Below are 19,387 nucleotides of genomic sequence, written 5' to 3'. Positions count from 1 at the left end.
CAGGTTGACAGGGAGAAGAAAAGAGAAAAGGAGTGAGATAGAAAAAAAGGGGGAAGGAGGGAAGAGTGAGAGAGAAAGAAAGAGGAGGTGACAAGGTAACCAAACAAGCTCTGTGAGGAAGAAGAAATGAAACAATACCTTTGGAGCTGCTGTTCTCCATTGTGTAGAGATAATCCATATAGAAAGCCCCAAAGCGCTGCATGCCTGCTATCTCTGTGTAGCTCTCCTATCAGACAAAAGCAGAGTTCGGTAAACATGGCAACAAGGCAGCAAACGCACTGATAGCCTTTAAGAGTGGCAATGACTGGGGTCAAGGGAGATATGGTAGTGAGGGTCATATCACAGATAAAAAGCTATTGAGTGGCAGAACTACTTAGTTGGACATTTGCTTTTTGTTTGTTGTTGGAGCTTTTTAATATCCCAATAAAAGCACAGAACCTTACAGTTAAGACTTAAAAGAAAAACACTATAAGAGCAAGTAAATTGTGTAAATGTTTCACAACTGAAAAAACTGCAAACTTTGATTGACCACTAAGAGATCAATTTAGTGTAAATAGAAAAATGTATAAAATATTTATAACTTACAGCAAACAAGAGATTGATTTTTTTTTTTTTTTTAAACAGTATTTTTGTTTTTCTTAGGCAGGTGTCACAGTCTGCAATTTAACAGACAATAAAGAAGAGTGGGGGGAAAAATCACTCTCAAACACAAATGTAACATAAAAATAAATGATAAAGTAAAGCTCAATAGGTAATTCCAGTTTGAATTCATTCAGAAAAGGTTGGCAGCACTAGGTAACAGCCTTTTTTAAATGTATTTATTTAGAAATTTCACAATAAATAAAAAAATGTTGTAAGAAAAAGCTGTTTCTTAACATTTCTAGATGTTTAAACTCCTGTTTGAAAGTTTGTTTGTCTAAAAGCCTACTGTTATAACTCATTAGTTGGAAGGTCAGGAGGTAAGTTTTCCTTCCACATGAATCACTTAAAGGATTAAACTAACTCTCAGTCCTTTCCTTCAACCACCCACCTTTACCCAAAATTTCTTTAAACAGCTTTTTTCAGGAGAACCTTATCAGAGAGACAGGTTAATGATTAATATTTATTAGGGGATTTCTAATGGATGTGGCATGCTTTTGGATCAAAGTCAGCCTGGTTTCAAAATCTCTGATGATGATTTAACACCAGAACCTTTGAGTTAGTCTTAAACGTCCATTTATAAACAGAGAGGGGATGGATGGGAGGATGGACGGACATCCAAACACCGGCTTTATTGAGGGTCATGAACATTTCAAAGAAGAGTCAACACTTATGCTTGCAGGGGTGATCAAGGGAGCCGTGGATTATCAGGAACAATGGCGTTAACACTAATACTTGAGTTGCTGGACCATTACAGCCAGCTGGGTAAGAGTGGTAAAATAATAAATCGAAGTTTATTATAAGGTTCACAGTAAAAGCAATGAATAAATTAAACTAGAACTATATTTTAAATAGGACATAATCAATTATAAAGCTTAACATAGCATCATGTTAAAATGTCAAATATCTATATCACTGTCAAAATCAAATACCAACAAAATCCAGAGTTATCTGGATGATATCTACTTCTGCATTTTGTCATTCTATTTACCAGAGGCATATTGTACTTACCTTGTGATTAGCAGAGTCTAGGATGAACTCGGCTTTTACTCCATTATTCTCTGGACTGCGGTAGTCAAACAGAGAGTTGGTAAGGTAAGTCATCCCTTTATTTTTTAGGTTGTCCCCACAGCTGAAGAACACTGCATCCTTTATGGAGAAGAAGAAAACATCAAATAAGCTTTTGTGAAAAAAAAAAAAAAAATCAATTTAAAATCATGTTTATTGATTGTAAAATGAAGCAAATTTATATAACACAATAAAACTGAACATATGTTTATACCTAAATGAAGTGTTTGAATGTATACAACTAATACAGTAAGTACATCAAATGAAAGTAACAATTATTTATCTGTAAGTCAATACAGATATACATGACATGACAATACCACTATTAGTGAATAAGAAATGGCCCATTTTGTTCTAATAATAAAACTACTAAACAATGTCAAACATGCATCAATCTCCTTTGAAAATAGAAAGAATGATTTGGTTATATTTTTGGCTTTAATTGTCCTTAAAGATTTCTTCATAAAAAGATCTGTTAGGCTCTTTTTACCTCTTCACGCCTGTTCAGATTTTCTTCAAAGTCTCGAACTCCCATGATGCCTTTCAGGCACAGTGCCCGACAGCCGACAAAGCCAATCTGACAGTTGAAGAAGGGTTCCCCCATCATGAGTACCTGGAAATATAACCAGAAAAGAAATCTCCATCAACCATTAAAGTCCAGTTAGCCAACCAGCTGTGCCACCATTGATTCCCCATCCATTTTTAAAAGCCCAATTTAAATATACAGCTTCAAAATTGGAGGCTGTAATTTATTGTCTTTGCCACAGAAAGTCAAATAGCAGTTAAGGCCTGGAAGAGATTCCAGACCTAGGCATGGAGACATGTCAGATCAAACAACCGGAGGGTTCCAGAGTTTTCTGAAATGTTCTCTATTTAAACATTAGTAGTAATAAAGGAACATTGATAGAATGACTTGAGTTTAGCTCAACACCGATCTCTCTCCACACAGTTATCTGGAGCCAAAAGAAAACATAGTACCAACCACATTATAAATGAGTAATATTATATCAGAGAGGTAGTATGCTTTCATTAGCCTGGCTGGCTAGCACTTGAGCAAGTTTCTCTATATGCAAAGATTCAAAGAAGAAGCAATATGCATATGTATTAAATATTTAAAGACTTAGTAGTTGTAAGTGCCATTTATTTACTCGTTTAGATAAAAATGGTAAACTTATGTGTTTTAGGTGAAATTTTGACAAAACATTTTAGGAGCTTTCAAAAACCCCATTCAAAATGTGTTCTGACAAAGGCTGTTCAGTATTCCACTCCACTCCACTCCCACTCAGAGGGAAAGCAAACACGACTGGTAAATGACTCAGCATAAGACATACCAGCTTTAGCATCAAACTAACTTTGTGTAAAACAAGTCAGCTATGACCTTAACACTGCACACTGTGCAGTTCAAAAATTTCAATGGTCACAGTGTACAAGATTGATATTCTAAAAATGTTGGTAGTAACCTGAGTCACACGGTGTGATGGGAGATGCAAGACTGATTTCTTAAAATGGCAAAACTGCCTCAGTCAGATCAGTGATATGAGCTCAGCAATTAGTGAGAAGCCAGTTTGGAGGCGTTAACGGCCTTATTAGAGTAGGACATTAAAAACAGGATGGAGTGGAAATGGGCAATAATCTTCAAGATGTTCTCCTAAGACAACATTTGATATTTGCTGAATCATTTTTGGATATCTAGAGTGGCAAATCGACTTGCCTGTAACAAAACCCACAGACCAACGACTTAACCTCACAACCAATTCTTACAATTATCTCACCACCCAAGATTTTGTCCACAATGGTAAATAATAGAATAGTCTGAACTAGATTTTAAAAAAGAAGAAGAGGTATTTTCATTAGATATGCAAGCAGTATAATTTTAGGAAACATTTTTAAAATTACTTAAGCACTTAACTTTGCGAAAACATTTAATGTTTAGTTGCACAGAAACATTTTGTTTTTTTTAAGACATTAAATATAAAATGTGTGAAATCTGGAATTTTGCCTTTGAACTGTTGAGTCCAGCTAAATGACTAGATGTTTTCTTAGTGGAAACATTTGACTTTGCAATGTTAGGTAGCGCAAGAGTCAGATTCTGTATTCCTATGGTGGATGTCGTTTTCATCCACCTAGCAAACACCATAGAATTGCACAAAAATCCGTGAGGGACGGCGGAGTCCCAACTCGAAATTCCTTGAAAGAGGTGTACGGAGCCTTGTGCCAGAAGCCCATTAAAATGCATCTACATCGTTTTAAACTGTGATTGTGAGTTTGAGTGGGAATAAAAATAGCAACAGGTATTTTGTTCCATATAACACAGTAGGAGTGTAACAGGTAAACTTTTTATGGAAGCAAACTCGACTAAAAACCCACCTGTTTAGGATTGTATTTGAAACGTAATCAATTACAAATTTCTTGATGGAACCTGAATTAATGTTGTGTTTTGATTGTTGATTCTATGTTGCATTGTGTTTCTGTGTTTGTAATGATGTAAAGCACTTTGAAATGCCTTGCTGCTGAAATGTGCTATACAAATAAAATTTGATTGATTGATTTGATCCAAGATATAATAATGTCTTGGCTTATTGCTCCCACCGTCAAATATCACAGGTTTCATTTCAGGTACCCAGTTACCTTTCAGCACATTCATATTCTGTCCAAGAATACTCAGCCCTTCTTTCAACAGAACTATAAATGACAGAAATCAAAAATCTCTGAATTTTCATATCTGGAAGAAACCATAAAGCTAAAACTTCCCTCCAACTCCGTCTAGGTAAATCAGACTAAAAAGCAGGTCTTGGGAGGAAAAGTGGAAATGATCAGACTTGGGTACTAGTCCAACATTAGTACACTGCAGTCTGCAAATAACATGGAAAACTGTTAAACATTTAAAAATAAGGGTTTGGAGTTATATAAAAAAAAAAGATTAACAGATTATTACTAACATTAAAAATAATAATTACAATTATGGATGCACAATGTATTGGCATTATCATCGGTATCAACTGATGTAATCCCCCCACCCCCAACTTTATTTATAGAACAATTTTTCTTTTACACAATAACTCAAAATGCAAACATCAGAGAAGCACATAGAAAACTTCACACATCACCTTTATGTGAATCCCTCAGTCCCCCAAAGCCAAAACATGTGTACAGTTTTCACCAGAAACGTGTTACATCTGCCACCTACATCACTGTCAGAACAAAAGGTTGTTGCCAGCCTGGCAGTAGAATAGTGTATCCCTAGTAGGACCTTGCATTCAATCAGCTTGTGGCAGGCACAAATGGAAGATGCATGAAGCAGAGACACAGCAGCATCCCACTGCCAATCAGTGTGATGAATGTTGAAGCTTTCCTCCTGAACTTTCCTAACAGCACAGAGCGAGGACGAGGAGAGCAGCCATATAATCCTATATAGTCATATAATCCATATAATTCAACTGAGATGGATCCTATAATGACAGAATCCGTAGAGAGTAACGTGTTTACAGTTGTTTCGGGAGGGAAGACCAGGAAAATGAGGAAACAATTTTCTGACTTAGTCCAGGCCTGAAAAAGCTGCTGATTTGGGAGGCTGTCGGGAGCTCTTCAAATGAGGAGAATATGCCATCTGTGTACATCATTAGCAGATTTAATACCATTGTTGTGCTACATCTGAAATACTGGATCAATATTTCACAGTTTCTGTATTTAAATCACATTGGTCCGATAAGTTAAACTGGGTTGATTGTAAGAGCCAACCTTTAACTGAAGCAGAGAAGGAAGGTCAGCAGTTTGATTGTTTATCACAGTGTTTAAAGGGTAGGGTATGTACATAATATATATAATATCTGTGAATATCAGTCATCAGTCACAACGCTAATGTCAGATATCAACATTAGCACAAATTTTCTATAACTGTACTTGTTTTCTATAACTAATAGTTAAAGGAAAACTGTTTTTCATTGCTTTGTCAAGGGCATGAAAAATCAGATCACAATATACTTTGATCCTCAAGGGGAAATTGATTATTTATTGACAAGCTACTCCCATCCAAAGAGTTGAATATTAACAAATATAAATATAACCATTAGTAAGATACAAAAAAAAAAAACATGTGAAATGATAACTAATTTAAATACTACCAAAATATACACCAAAAACAAATAAGAGGAAGTATGTAAATAAAAATATGTGAATTTATAAATCTAATAAACACGGTAAGTTATCTTAAAGACACTCAGAGTTGGGAGTTGCATAATCTAACTAGCTACAGGCAGGAATGATAGGTACCATCTGTTGGCCATTGGTTTATTACAGGAAATGCAGGTTTAGCTCCAATGCTCAAACAAACCAAGAACCAAAAGAAAGTTCAACTTGTTAGCAAACCAGAAAGGTTGACACTCATACCTCAATAGTGATTCCCTCTTGCTCCATACACAGAACCTCTCTGGACTTGACTTTCTGCGGACTGTAGTAGCTGCTCTCTGACTGTGTATCTGTCAGCTGATAAACAAAGAGAAAAAATAATATTGTTAATAACGATTTATTAATAAACAACAGCATAAGTAAGTCGTGTCCTACTGGGTGTGTGGCAACTTCAGTTATAGTGAAAACCAACAATGAAGTATACCTGGTGAAACCCTTTGTCTAAGTCATTTGAGATGAAGGGAAGGAAAAAAGAACCATTAAAATGTACTAGACAGCAAACCTCACTGGAGAAATGATCCACAAATGGAAAGATAAGTGCAGCAAAAGCTAAGGTTTTTTAAACTGCTGGATTTGGAAAAATATTTTTTCCTAGTAAAAATTAGTAAAAACGTTTTTCCTTTAAATATAGCGAATATTACAAATAAGCAACAACCTGACAAACATAATTGAAAGTAACAGTACATCTTGTTTTAGATTTGATTTTAGGGGAAAAATGAAAAACCAGATCATCACCATAATCTATTAAATTACCAATTATAATATTGACATTTTTTAAGAAATGCTGCTCATTAAATTCTGGGACAAAACACTGGAACAAGAGAAAATGTATTTCAATCATTTTTGGTTGAAGAGATGGAAGCCAAGACAGAAAAACACCTGGCTAAAATGATCTGGCAGAAGGACAGTACAGCATGCTCCTGATGTTGGTTAATAAGCTGGGTGCAGAGCAGAATTAAACCCATTCAACTTTAACACAGGAAGCAGGTGCAGAGCAAAAGCAGCTGTGGCTTATTATTCTTACTGAGCACACTCCCACCCTGGATCTCTTTTCCCCTTTTGGTTCGGATAGTTTAATCACGTGCAGAAACAATCTTCCACCAAGCAGCACATCCCAGAAAATAGCAAAAAATTAAGTTAAATTTAAAAAAAATTAATAATATCATTAAGATACTGTTCATTCTAGCAACACAAGTGCAAAGTGTGTGCTACATACTTTAGTAGTTCATGTCAAATATGATCAGAAAATAAAACAAACAAATATATATTAAACAACACAAACAAATTAGATTTGACAATATTTACAGAATAACAGTTCAGTATTAGTACTGGGTGTGTGGTAACTTCAGTTATAATATTGTGAAAACCAACAATGAAGAATATCAGGGGAAGCTCTTTGTCTAGTAGACGTACTAGCCCACTCGTTAAAGGTGATGATGAAGGCACAACAAATGTTTAGATAAGAACCAGTCATTATCCATACTACTGTGGTGGAGAATTTCAGATTAAGGGTAATCTTCTTTAACACGCTAACTCCGACTAATTAATTATGCAGCACTTAACACATTCAAAATATCAACACAATAAATGGCTGTTTGTCTTTTTTTACTGCATATAAAAGTACAATTCAATGATTTAGTAACAAAAAGGGTTTTGAATTGAGAATGTTACTTATTTTTCTACATAAGGTTTTCAATCAAAATGTGATTAATTAATTACAGGCAATATAATTACGTCAATTGAAAATTTTAATTGAGTTCCACCACTTCCTATTTTTTGATAGTGATAAAGAGAAATAGAGGTAGACACAGATTTAAGGACTCTGCGTGGCAGAAAGGATCATCATGTTACCAAATACTGGCTTCTAGCATCAACACACAGGGTCACGACTGTTTTGAAAGTAGCTTACATATCAATCATACAGAAAAATATGTAAAGAAAATTTTATAATTTTTGGGGGGTTTTGTTTTTGGGAAATCAACATTAAATCTGGCATCCAGCAAAGGTTCAGCAGGTGTGTTAATCAAAGAAAGGAAATAACTGATCAAGGCTAAACTATGAATAATGTGTTTACAAGTTAGAGTCTTACACTGCCGTTTTCCCCTAATCAAAGAGATTTGGGGAATAGTGTGTTGGTAATCTAAAAATACATCTCTCATTTCACATTCACGTCAAACTCAAGTTCAGCCTGTGGCTGTTCAAAGACATAAAATTACTTCAATCTAAATACTTCCTTCTAGGAAAGAAACAAGAATGTAAAAAACCCTTCCTTTCAGCTGCCTGCAATTATTCCAAAAGAGAGGCAATTAATTGATTAAAAGAACTCAAACAATACAGGAACAGTTTAAACATTAGAAAAACACCAAGGTTTATGTGGCCTGAGAACTAGCTCCCTTCCACTGATCACACACACTGTCAAATGTATGAACATTTTCCCTTCACACACAAATGTGTGTGTCCGAGATGTGTGCACATGCATGTGCATGCACCAACATAAGAGAAGAAAAACACAGACTCCTAGTAATCTGATATATATGGCCTAATTCTGGAAGGAAGCAGGGATGGATTCCAATTATTCTGAGTGAAAAGACGTTAAACGTTAAAATTTTGGCAACATTTTCTAAATATTGTTCTTCCTCTGTAATGTTTTAAGTAATAATGTAACGAGGGACAGCAACTATTAGTCAAACTACCCGCCCTGATGCTGTCCACAGGAACTAATAAGATCTAAGCTAAGGAAAATTAATGTGCCTAATTTGTGAGAAAACAGCACTTACATGAACACAACATAAAGGGGTACGAAACTGGTTCAGCAAAAAAAGCACTTTTTTATTTTTGAATTGTTATAGCATGAAGCCTTTAAAGTTGTGTTTTTAACAGTTTTACCTTAAAGGTGATGGAAGCTTTAGTGCAGTAGAAGCCAATAGAGACAATAGGGTCCTTCAATGTGTGCTGCTGAGGGTAGTTGGAAATGCCTTCTGTGTCCCCCTGCATGTAGAGGCCTCCCTCCCCTTCTTCCTCTGCGCCTACGATGGCTGGGACGAAGGACCAAGCCCAGGACATCCAACCCTGATCTGGATCTTCAGGACTCCCACCCTCCGTGTAGAGGTCCTGGCTGGAATACGGACTAGATCCCAAACTTTCCATTTCAACATCGGTACCTGAAATGATAGAAAGTCTTAGTTTGCAAAAAAAAAAAAAAAGCAAACAAAACCAGATGATTTCCTTAGAAGCAGACAATCATGGCCATTCCTGAATTGCCTACTGGGAGACATGACAAGACTTTTCATAGAAATTTACAGTCAAGACTTCTAGTGCAAAACCATAAACCTCAACACAAAGTATCATGAAGAAATTGCTGACTTATTGAAAAGAAAAACACTCAAATTACAAAATGCTGCCATTGTCTTAGCATCGTTTCAATCTTATGTATAAATCGATTGAAACTACAGAACATACTTCTTCCACAGAAAAAAACGGTTCACAATGGAAGTCTCTTTGAACGCCTAGCAGAACAGTCAATTTGTTCATGTCTTGAGGGATGCCTGAGGCAAGTTGTTACAGCTGTCAAATGAAAACACAAAGCTAACACAGATCAATGCCACTGCAGCTCCACTGTGCAGGTGTCAGTTTTTGTGTATTGCTGGATTGCAGTGCAGCATGAACTCTACACAGACAGGGGAAGTCCATTCCATTTGGTGCCAGAGAGCAAAGTGAGTCAGCCAGCATCCTGACAGAGCCCTTGACTGGGCTCACTGATCAAGGCTATATGCCCTGAACCAACAGCCCAGGCTGTGTCTACAAATACATCTGGGGAGGGGCTGGCTCACAAATTTGATAAGCAGCCAACAAACTATGTAACTGTCTAAGCCAGCTGTACAGTGCAAGCTTGGGCAGAGCTTAAGGTGAAGGCTAAAAAAGATCGACATTGAGAATGTGCAAACTGAGGTCAAGGAGGTTCTTCTGTTGATGATGAAGACACTGGATAATCAGGAGGGAAGATGTAGACATATTTTTATTATCATATTTTGTGGCACATATAGCAAGTCTAAAAAATGTTCAGGAAATTTCAACTTTGTCCCAAGACACTTCTCACAATATGATGATGTCCAGAAAAACCCAACCAGGCCTCTAAAATCTACTTATGAAAGAGGCTTCTCCACTACATCAGTCATATTAAGTTGTGCAATGGTGTTGCTAAATAGCAAAAACATTCTCAGTAATCATGCTTTGAAACATAAAAAAACATCTATTATTCCAGCCATGAAATGGATGGGAATAAAATTATTACAACTACAGTAACATTTTCAAACCATATAAGGTTTTACATCTTACAATCCTGAATTACATTTATTATTATTTCAAGATACTAATAAATACAGGTCAGGTGTTGTACAGCGAGTATCCAATGGCACAATACAGAATCAGAATATTCCACTTTTTCTGACAACAATTGTACTTTTAATTATGGCAGCAAGGGCATCTGATTAATGTTTAATAGTTCGTGGGAAACGCAGACCTATGTCAAAATTAGCTTTATTTTTGATGTAGCTCCCAGCCCATAGGGCAGGCATGTGTAAAGTAGTGTGCTATGTTTCAGAATTAGACATGTATTTTCAAAATCTCCCCTTAAAATGTCATATTAAAAGCACGTTTTTTTGTTGTTGTTTTTTTTTTTTTTTTTTTTTGCAAAATATCAAAGTTAAGATTGAAAATAAGCTAGATAGAAGACAAAGGGGAATTGCAATGTGGTGAAAAAACTGAATTTTGCAAATTCAAACATTTTCCACAATTAAAAATAACAATGACTAAAAATTTGAGAGATATTTGTGATATTTAATCTTGTGATTAAATATCACAAGAATTTTATTCTGTTATATGGCAAGTCTATGGTCATCAGGAACCCGAATACATTCATACTCCTCTGGCACACATCATAACCTTTGACCTGGTCCTATCACTTCTGTTTCCATACATGTCAGGATAGAGGAAACTGATGTCAATAGTAAAGAATGTGTAATCCCATTCCTAACTGCCTCATGTCCTTTTCAGAAACATTATTGTCTGTGAAGTCATACTTTAGGAATCCCAGAGGCAACAGCAGTGAAAATATGACACATTATAATTAAATCTTTCACTTTGAGAATTGGCAGTTGGAAATCCCATGTTATGGTTTTAAGTCCCAACTTCCCTCTCTGATTCCATCTCTCATATAGTTTTGTTTTCCTTTCCTTTTGCCTTTACTCAAGAAAGCTCTAGGTGTCAGTTTAACTAGTTGAGCTCTTTCATGTTACATCACACTCAAAGTCTGAATGTAAAGATAATCATGTAGAAGCACAAGTATTATGGATTAGGAATTAATCCGATTAGGAAGACCTTGAAATAGTATGCCGAAAAAGCTGAGCAAAACAAGAGTGATGTAAGAGATCTAACTATTTCTCTTTGATTATTTTGTACCAACAAATGGTTAGACAGTTGTTTCTGGGACAAATGAGAATTTGAAAATGTATCCAGGCACCATGTCATGAAATACAGTCATACAGTTATTTATTTTATTTATGTATTTATTTCTCTCATTTACAGTTTAAAATGAACATGTCACGGGTCGGTATAAAAGTTTTGAATGAAAATGATTTGTTTGAAGAAAAAAATCCTTTTATTATTTTAGATGCTTAAAATAATGAAAAGTAGAAATGTGAATAAACAGAATTATAAGTCTCTTATTATTTATAGATGGAACAGTGGTTACCTGAATGTTTGGTCTCAATTTCTGTTCATCGCCTACATGCAGGTGATGCACAGACAGTTTGGTAGATAATCTCTACATGACACAACATTTAAAACACCAGCCATTTGATAGTAATAGTTTAAAAAGAAGCACACTTGGACAAAGTAAACATAGAAAATTATAGTAAAATATTATAACTGCAAAACGGAATAAAATGTACACACTTCTATAAAGGATATTAACACTTACTGTATGTTATCTTGTCTACTTTTTTGAAAAGGGGAAGTGCTATTTTATTTTATTTTTTTAAAGAAGGGCTAAATTGTTCCATCCTTACTGGCTTTGCCTCAGTTAACGAGGTTATTTTCTTTTTTGTCCTTTTGTAATAATTATATTTTTGCTTTTAACTACAAAGAACCTTGTGCCCTCAAAGAATGTTGTTGGGATATCAAAAATGATAAATCATTTTCATGAGTATTAATTTGACATTTTGAATTGTGACAACTCTAATGGCTTGGTGTCTGCCTGAAGACACATTTGAGTCCCTCAGTTGAGAATCATTTTCTTAAAGACAATTTAGAACTTTAGTTAAGTAACATGCTCATCCATCTTGAGCCTGGATTATGAATGGGTTACAATTAAATTCATTTGAAAAACGTATTATTACAATCTGTGACTATTTTGTAACCCTACTTTAAAACATTTTCCCTTTCATTGTAAACAGGCCCAAGAAAGCCTGGGCTTTAATTGTTTTTGTGCTACTTTACTGAAGGTGAAGCTGTGATTCCTGCAGCCTAAAAACAAAAACAAAAAAAGAAAAGAAAATATTAGATCTTTGAAAAAGGTTTCTGGTGTCCCGAATGACTTGCTACAATGCAGAAATGCAGACTCCCCTCCCCTCTTCAGCCTTGTGACTCTGTCATATATTTCCTACATAATTAAGCATTTGAGTACTCAGGTTCCAAGGGCTGGTCCTCTCTCATTTTGTGACGGGATACTAATTCATTCTCAGAGGCTCTGCATAGCAATAGCATGACTGCGACTCTTACATCTGGCATTGGACACTTTACTGGAAGCTGTGCCAACTTGCAGAAAAGGCCAAGAAGCAGCAGGCAAGTTAAAGAAAGCAAGGTTGTAATGTGTTGTCCTTCTGGCCACCACTTTAGCTCCATGAATATTTGCTCCTGGGGCAACAAAGACTGATTAAACCCAAAAGGAGTTGTGACTTTATTTCGTTCTATTTGGCAGGGTAAAGGATGAACACATTAAGAGGGAACAAGATGGGTGTTTAGGGGAATGAAGGGAGTATTATATGGGGGCACTTATTTTTCCAAGATAGATGAGCATGTAACTTCATTTTAAGAGCGCAATACCTTATTTTCTGTCTCAGAATATGGGCTGCCTTCACTCAAAACTCTACTGTCAGAAATATTGCTTGCAAATATGTTGATTCAGCACTCCAAATCTATGATGCCTGCCCAAATATCTTCTGAAATTGTTTAAATCTCTCTCCGTCTTCAAACATCTGTCTGTTAGCAGGACGTCAAACCTGCGTTGTCACGTCCGATTTCTCTGCTTGCAGATTTTTCATCCTCTCCTTTGGAAACGAGTGATAAGTTTGACTAGCAACAGTTTCAAACGAGAGAATGAGAGTGCGACTGTGGCTACTTAGCCTTTTTGGTTTGCGCTTATTTTTCTCACAGAGTTCAGAGAAGTCCAGCCTAACAAAATTTTAGAAGGTCAGAGTGATGGAAGTTTGCATCTGGTCATGCTGTCCATACAGCTTTTAACGCCTTCTTCCTTAAAGATTGTAAAGGTCAAGTAATGTCCTGATACCAGCAATTCTCCAACATTTTCTATACTGTTAAAGATTGATGCTATTAACAGTATAGAAAATGTTTGAATCTTTGCAAGGACTGCTCTAAGTTGCTTTTTATATTGACAGCATGTTATATTTTATTTTTATTTTGTCTACAATTGCTACTCAGTGGTGGTTGTTGTGTGTCTTGTCTCTATGCTGTAACTGCGAAGTAATTTCCCTGCTAGGATGAATAAAGCTATTCTATTCTATTCTATTCTATTCTATTCTATTCTATTCTATTCTATTCTATAATAGCGTCAAATAGGCAGCTGCCAAGGTCTCTAATAGTATAAACACTGATGCCTGCAAGGTATTTGGCTAGAAGTTGATATCTGGACAACAAATTCTTTTTTTTCGAAGACTGTAGCAATTGATGACCTATTCTATTTTCATGAAGTAAAAATATAAAGATTCTCTGAATGTTTGGAATGAAAGCAGCATCAATGTTTTGGAAAATAGCAACTTAACAAAAAAGATTGAAGCAACACTCTTGCAGCCTGATGAAAACCAACATTTACCCCAAAACTGTGTGCCCTGACTTTTCAACAGGAGATAGCATCACATTAAATCAGATGGTAAAGCCAAGTTTAAATGGCAGCAGAACTGATTTAGCTAAACAAGAGCAAATTGTAGAAACAAAGCTAGTTGTTTCTGGAGAAGAAAAGGGAAGGCTTTAGATATGTAAACAATATCTTATGCCATATCAAGATGCTAAAACTCAAGAACTCCTTATAGACTTCCTGAAGGAGTAAAAGCTAAAGTTTTCTATAATCTTTTAAGTCCATCACCCTCAACAGAGATCATATATCCCAAAAGAGCAGCACATGCAAGGCAACCCAAAAATCTCAAACAGCTGGAAATCTTTAGAAGGCAGAATGTTGAAAAATGCCTCACAGAAAAACCGGAAGACTTAGGTGGCAACAAAAATTATAAAGAGTTGTTAAATATTTTAAGGTTTGGAAGTGCACAAAGCACGCACAAATAAAAGCATTCAAACTTTTGTTTTTAGTCTGTTCCTTTTTTATTCAGAATTATGAAAAATGAAGAATGAACCTGCTAATAAGTATAGAATCTATCATGTTTCATTTTAAAGCAAATTGCAAATCTTTTCTTGTCCACTTAATGTTATAGATGTTGCATTTGCCTGACTGCTGTAACATGCTGCATGTTACAGCAGCAGAACAGTTAGTCAACCCTTTCTTCATCCTCTACCTTCAACACCAATTCATTTGGAAATGATCGAGCTTGACAAATGTGGATCTTTATAAGTTAACAAGGCTGTACTTTGCCTGTGAAAAAAATACTCACCAGGTGAACTTGCTCCGCCTTCCCTTACATGACCCGTGCCTTCTTCTCCCTCACTTTCTTTGTGTCCTCCTATTTCTCCATAGTAAAGAGCAATAATCAGCTCTAAGATTCGGATAAACATGGGCAGCTGCTGGTCAGTGATGGATAATTTCAAGCTCTCCACCATTGTGTGAATCTATGAAACAATAGATAACAATTTATTGGAATTTGGTTGGTACAGCCTCCTGTTTTATTATTCTGTAGAATAAAATGCATGCTCTTTTCTTCCAGTGTGCCTTTACATACAAAGAAACAGTCTGTTTAATAAATATAAGCTACAAGTTCTTTTTTTATTGAAAGAACATAAAAAGAAAAGTAATTTAATTCACTGTTGATTTGATGCATTTTCTTCTAAAAAATCAAATAAATAAATGCAAGTGTTTCAAGGCAATATGGAGAGTGAGAATTAACAAAAATCCACAAAAGGTTTTCATAAAAGTAAAAAATACATGTTGGACTGAAAACCTTTTTTAAATATCTGATGACATGCAAGTCTTTCTGGGTCATAAGTTGCCTTTTCTTTCTCTATTAAAATGAACACTACCATAAATGTTAAAGCCTGTTGTTTTATTTTTAAGGCAGCAAACTTAGAAAATCAGAAGAATTATTAGATAAAGAGACAATGGGCATAACACAATAAATTTTATTATGTCTATGATGCTGGGTCAATAACTATACTCTGGCGATAAGTTACGGCTCAATTCAATTTTACAAATTTTGTTTGCATTTCACTAATATGGAATTTATGTTAAAGTCCAATTAAAACAACTTAAAACCTATTAGGTAAATAATGTGTACATTTTGGTAAAAACTATTTCAACAGTTTGCTGAGAACCTGCATAATATCTTAATCTAGGAGAGGCTGAATGATCAATAATCAAATCTTTTACTTTTAAAAGCCACACAAATTTCTTCAAAAATCTTTCCATAAATGCATGACTTTTTCAAGGGTAAAACCATGGTAATTTAATAAAAGTATTTAATTATGTATGTTGTTTTTTTTTTTTACCTAAAATGAATATCAAACAAACCAATATAGCTACAAAAACACTAATGAAAGCCACGTTATGTCAGATATTACCAAGGCCAAACCAAAACCTTCAAAAAATTTAAGAAACCCTGATAATCATATCTTGACCATATTTCCTATAGTTTTGACACAGTGTGAAAAGGCTCACTTTGATGACAGAGGGGATCTTGGAGTTGATGTTGTCATAAGTGAAATGGAGGCGCGTTCTGAAGGAGCATTTGTATAACAAGGGGTCCTGGTAAAACTCGATCTTGCCGCTAGCATTCCTTTTGTCCAAGCACACAGTGCAGTCAGCAAAGTTTATCACTTTTCTCAGGACCAGTTCTGGAGCTACAAAGACAAAAGAGCAAAAAAAATAAAAAATAAAATAAAAGTTAGTATTTATATATGAGGATATAATTCTGAAAATACATCTAATAATTTTTTTAACTGATTAAAGTACTTAGGAAATAATTTAGGAAACAATTACAAAACTAAAATTAAAGCTTTACAAATCAAAGTAAACTAGATTTCAATTTTTTAATATACATTTGTTACTTTCAGCAATCACAGAATGCTTGCAGTAATATACTTTATGGCATAAACAGGAAGTAAATCATTATTCATGTGCATGTCTGTATGAATGGGTCAATGACTGGTTGTAGATTTTAAAAAGTCATTATATATATACAGGCCATTGAAACTCTTTCAACATTAGAATTATATGTACACCAACAAAAAAAATGAATGATTCTTGCTTCTTAAAACTGCTGCTTTAAAACAGACACTAAGAAATGTTGCTGCTAAGCACTGCAGGCTGTAGAACATTCAGTGCATAATATTAAAGGCTGCAATTTAAAAGAAGATAAACCCACATAAAGAAAGCTGCTCTTTTTTGAGTGATATGAAATAGGCATACATTAATTACATTTTGCCTCTCAAAATTAAATTACTTTCTACACAGAATTGCTTGGGATTATATCTCATTGCTTTTAAATTGAAAACTTTTTAGAGGCTTCTAATAATTAGTTCTTTTAAGAGGTGTTCTTTTTCTGTTAGTTAACATCTAATCATTCATTTCTTAAAAATGCCACCAGCCACCCGACTGGATTAACAGGATTCGAGGCCGCAGCAAGTTTGGACATTTTCCTGAGATACTTAATAATAAACAGGTGTTATGTTTGAAGGCGGCACTATCTTTTTCCTGAGTACCCATCTCTGAGAAACATCATTAGTTATTTCCTCTCAGCTGGCTTCACAATATCATGGGGGTGGATGTTTGCAACACATCAGATAGCGCAACATTATTGGTTTTCATCTCCTGACTGACAAATTAAACCCAACACTACTGAATGTAGCCAGTTTCTTCTTACCAGTTATGTCCATGAAAGCCCTCTCCCAGATGTCATCCACAGTGTAGCACTCTGCTGCAGTAATGTTGACCGAAAGCACAATGTCGTCTTCAACATATTTGAGAATCAGGTTGTTCACCACGATGTTCACGTTGTTCACCACGCGTCTGATTAGACTCTGCACATAACCTAAAAACAAATACACAAATGCCATTTGAATATTTAATTAGAAAAAGAAACAAGAATACATAATAGTAAATAGCTTTAAAATTTGATATTTCAGCACCAGCACATTTAGATACTTTACTATGGAAAATTATTAAAGCAACACTAAAGTACAGTATTTTCTGATTTACTGAACAATAAATATGAGTCAAGGAGAGAAAGCTTTTTTCATCCCAGGAACAAGTAGAAATCTAAAGAACGTAGAGGCATAAATAAAACTGATCAAATGCCAAAAACAATTTTACTATGGATACCGTTTTGCTGAGATTACAACAATTAATAGAAGATTCAAGATTTGTTTGTGTGTTATGTCAGTCTACAGTATGTAGTCTACAAAATAAGTAGACCTTAAAGCCCAAGTCCCATTTTAAACTATTTTGTGTTTAAAAGAAAACCAAAAGGAGGAAAATTACTTCCAAAATGCAGAGTGAATGAACGATGAACAAAGCCAGGAATACTGTGAGAAAGTGACATCATCATGAGTGATTGTTTAACTGCACCTGAAGATGTTTTCACTCTCTAACGGGGGCATACTCTATGAAGTCTGAACCACTGCATCAGGCTGAATTTCATAGAACAAGAGGGCTGCATGTAAATGTTGCCTTTCAGAATCAGTGACACACACAGAGACAGCAATTTTACAGGAAAAAACTTTGGAGTGAGTCAGAAAAGAACTTAAAATGACACAGATCTGCAGAGTTTAACAAGAGAATATGAAAATATACACTAATAACAGCTTCCAACCACAGGAAGCAGTATACAGTAGGAATGAAAAGTACTTTTCATTCCTACTGTATAATGTTTAACTTGCTCACGGCAAATTGAAACATAAATCTTTACTGATTTTGCGTTATTTCCAAACCAAATGTTTATTTTCCTGTATCTGCACACTTGGCTTAAGGAAGAAGAGAATCAATAATTAGGCAGAACTAAATAGTGCTGTTGACAGAAAATTTATATGAATAGTTTGAGTGTAGAGCCACTCTAGACAGGCCCCACTGCATATTGGTATAATCCAATCACCAGAATTCTCATGGGTCTGACCAAACAGAGTGGCAGGAAGAGAGAATGAAGGAGTGTAAACTTCTCTTATAAAGGGAGCATATGTTCACTCACGTTGCGCATGGTCTTCCAGGCATTCATGCTTTTTAGCATGAATGACTGTGGGAGTGGCGGGGTGTGTGTGCATGTGTGCGTGTGATTCTGAGGTCAGCAAGAAAGCTGCTGTTGCACCTGCAGACTGGGTAGTAAAACTACCACTTTACCCCCTGCTATTTAACTCTCTGGATCTAATTTACCCATTACAGAGTGTCCCCTTTTTTGCACTCTTGCATTTTCGCCTGGTCTTGGTTCACAAGAGGTCTAAGGCTTCAATCCACTTTGTTTGCAAGCTATCCTGCAGCTCTAAACCTTTTGCATAAACAGAGTGGAAAAGATAACAATTTTATGCAATGTAAAAACAAGCCAGATGTCCTCTCTTATGTCAAGTACCGCAAAGAAATCTGTATTGTAATGTGCTTAGCAGGACTGTTCCAATCCAATACCAAGTGTCAACATAAGGTACATTTAAATGGAGTCCAAGTTGGACCTGAAAAACTCAGGTGGAAAGAAAAAGGCCAAAAGTATTATGAAATGTTCAAAGGGAAAAATGATGAGCAACCCCTAAGGTCTCATGTAAGTAAGAGAAAAGAGCTCAATGTACTCCCATGCTTCATCAGTATGGGATATTATCTTTTCGCACTTTAAAGAGACTTAATGTCAACTATTCTATTTCCCAGTAATAGCAAAACAAGTAGATGTATAATTATAGTCCTCTGACCCAGAAAAGCAGTTTAGTTGGAACGTACCTATCATAGCTAACACGTGTTTCTATTTCAATCAATGAAAATCTCCATCTTCTTCAGTCACACACATACACAATGTCTATGCAAATAACCATAATGAGTCAAAATGATATATATTCTGTTTATATT

The 19,387-nt window shown here is 35.3% G+C and overlaps 1 protein-coding gene across 2 annotated transcripts in view; it reads right to left on the bottom strand.

The window, feature by feature from the left end:
* The window catches only part of vps13b (vacuolar protein sorting 13 homolog B), a 301,790-nt gene that overhangs the window by 260,816 nt on the left and 21,587 nt on the right, over window positions 1–19,387 (bottom strand). For both annotated transcript variants that reach the window (XM_023331569.1, XM_023331568.1), the window contains exons 5-12: window positions 17,211–17,378; window positions 16,007–16,188; window positions 14,790–14,964; window positions 8,779–9,053; window positions 6,094–6,189; window positions 2,198–2,320; window positions 1,651–1,788; window positions 139–226 (exon numbers count right to left, since the gene is read on the bottom strand). In XM_023331569.1, the coding sequence (XP_023187337.1) occupies window positions 139–226; window positions 1,651–1,788; window positions 2,198–2,320; window positions 6,094–6,189; window positions 8,779–9,053; window positions 14,790–14,964; window positions 16,007–16,188; window positions 17,211–17,378 (1,245 nt within the window). The remainder of the gene's footprint in view (window positions 1–138; window positions 227–1,650; window positions 1,789–2,197; window positions 2,321–6,093; window positions 6,190–8,778; window positions 9,054–14,789; window positions 14,965–16,006; window positions 16,189–17,210; window positions 17,379–19,387) is intronic.

Source organism: Xiphophorus maculatus, chromosome 3 (genome assembly GCF_002775205.1).
Source record: "Xiphophorus maculatus strain JP 163 A chromosome 3, X_maculatus-5.0-male, whole genome shotgun sequence".
Classification (NCBI taxonomy): Eukaryota; Metazoa; Chordata; class Actinopteri; order Cyprinodontiformes; family Poeciliidae; genus Xiphophorus; species Xiphophorus maculatus.
Note: the sequence above shows the minus strand (reverse complement) of the source record. Positions and strands in the feature narration are given on the sequence as shown.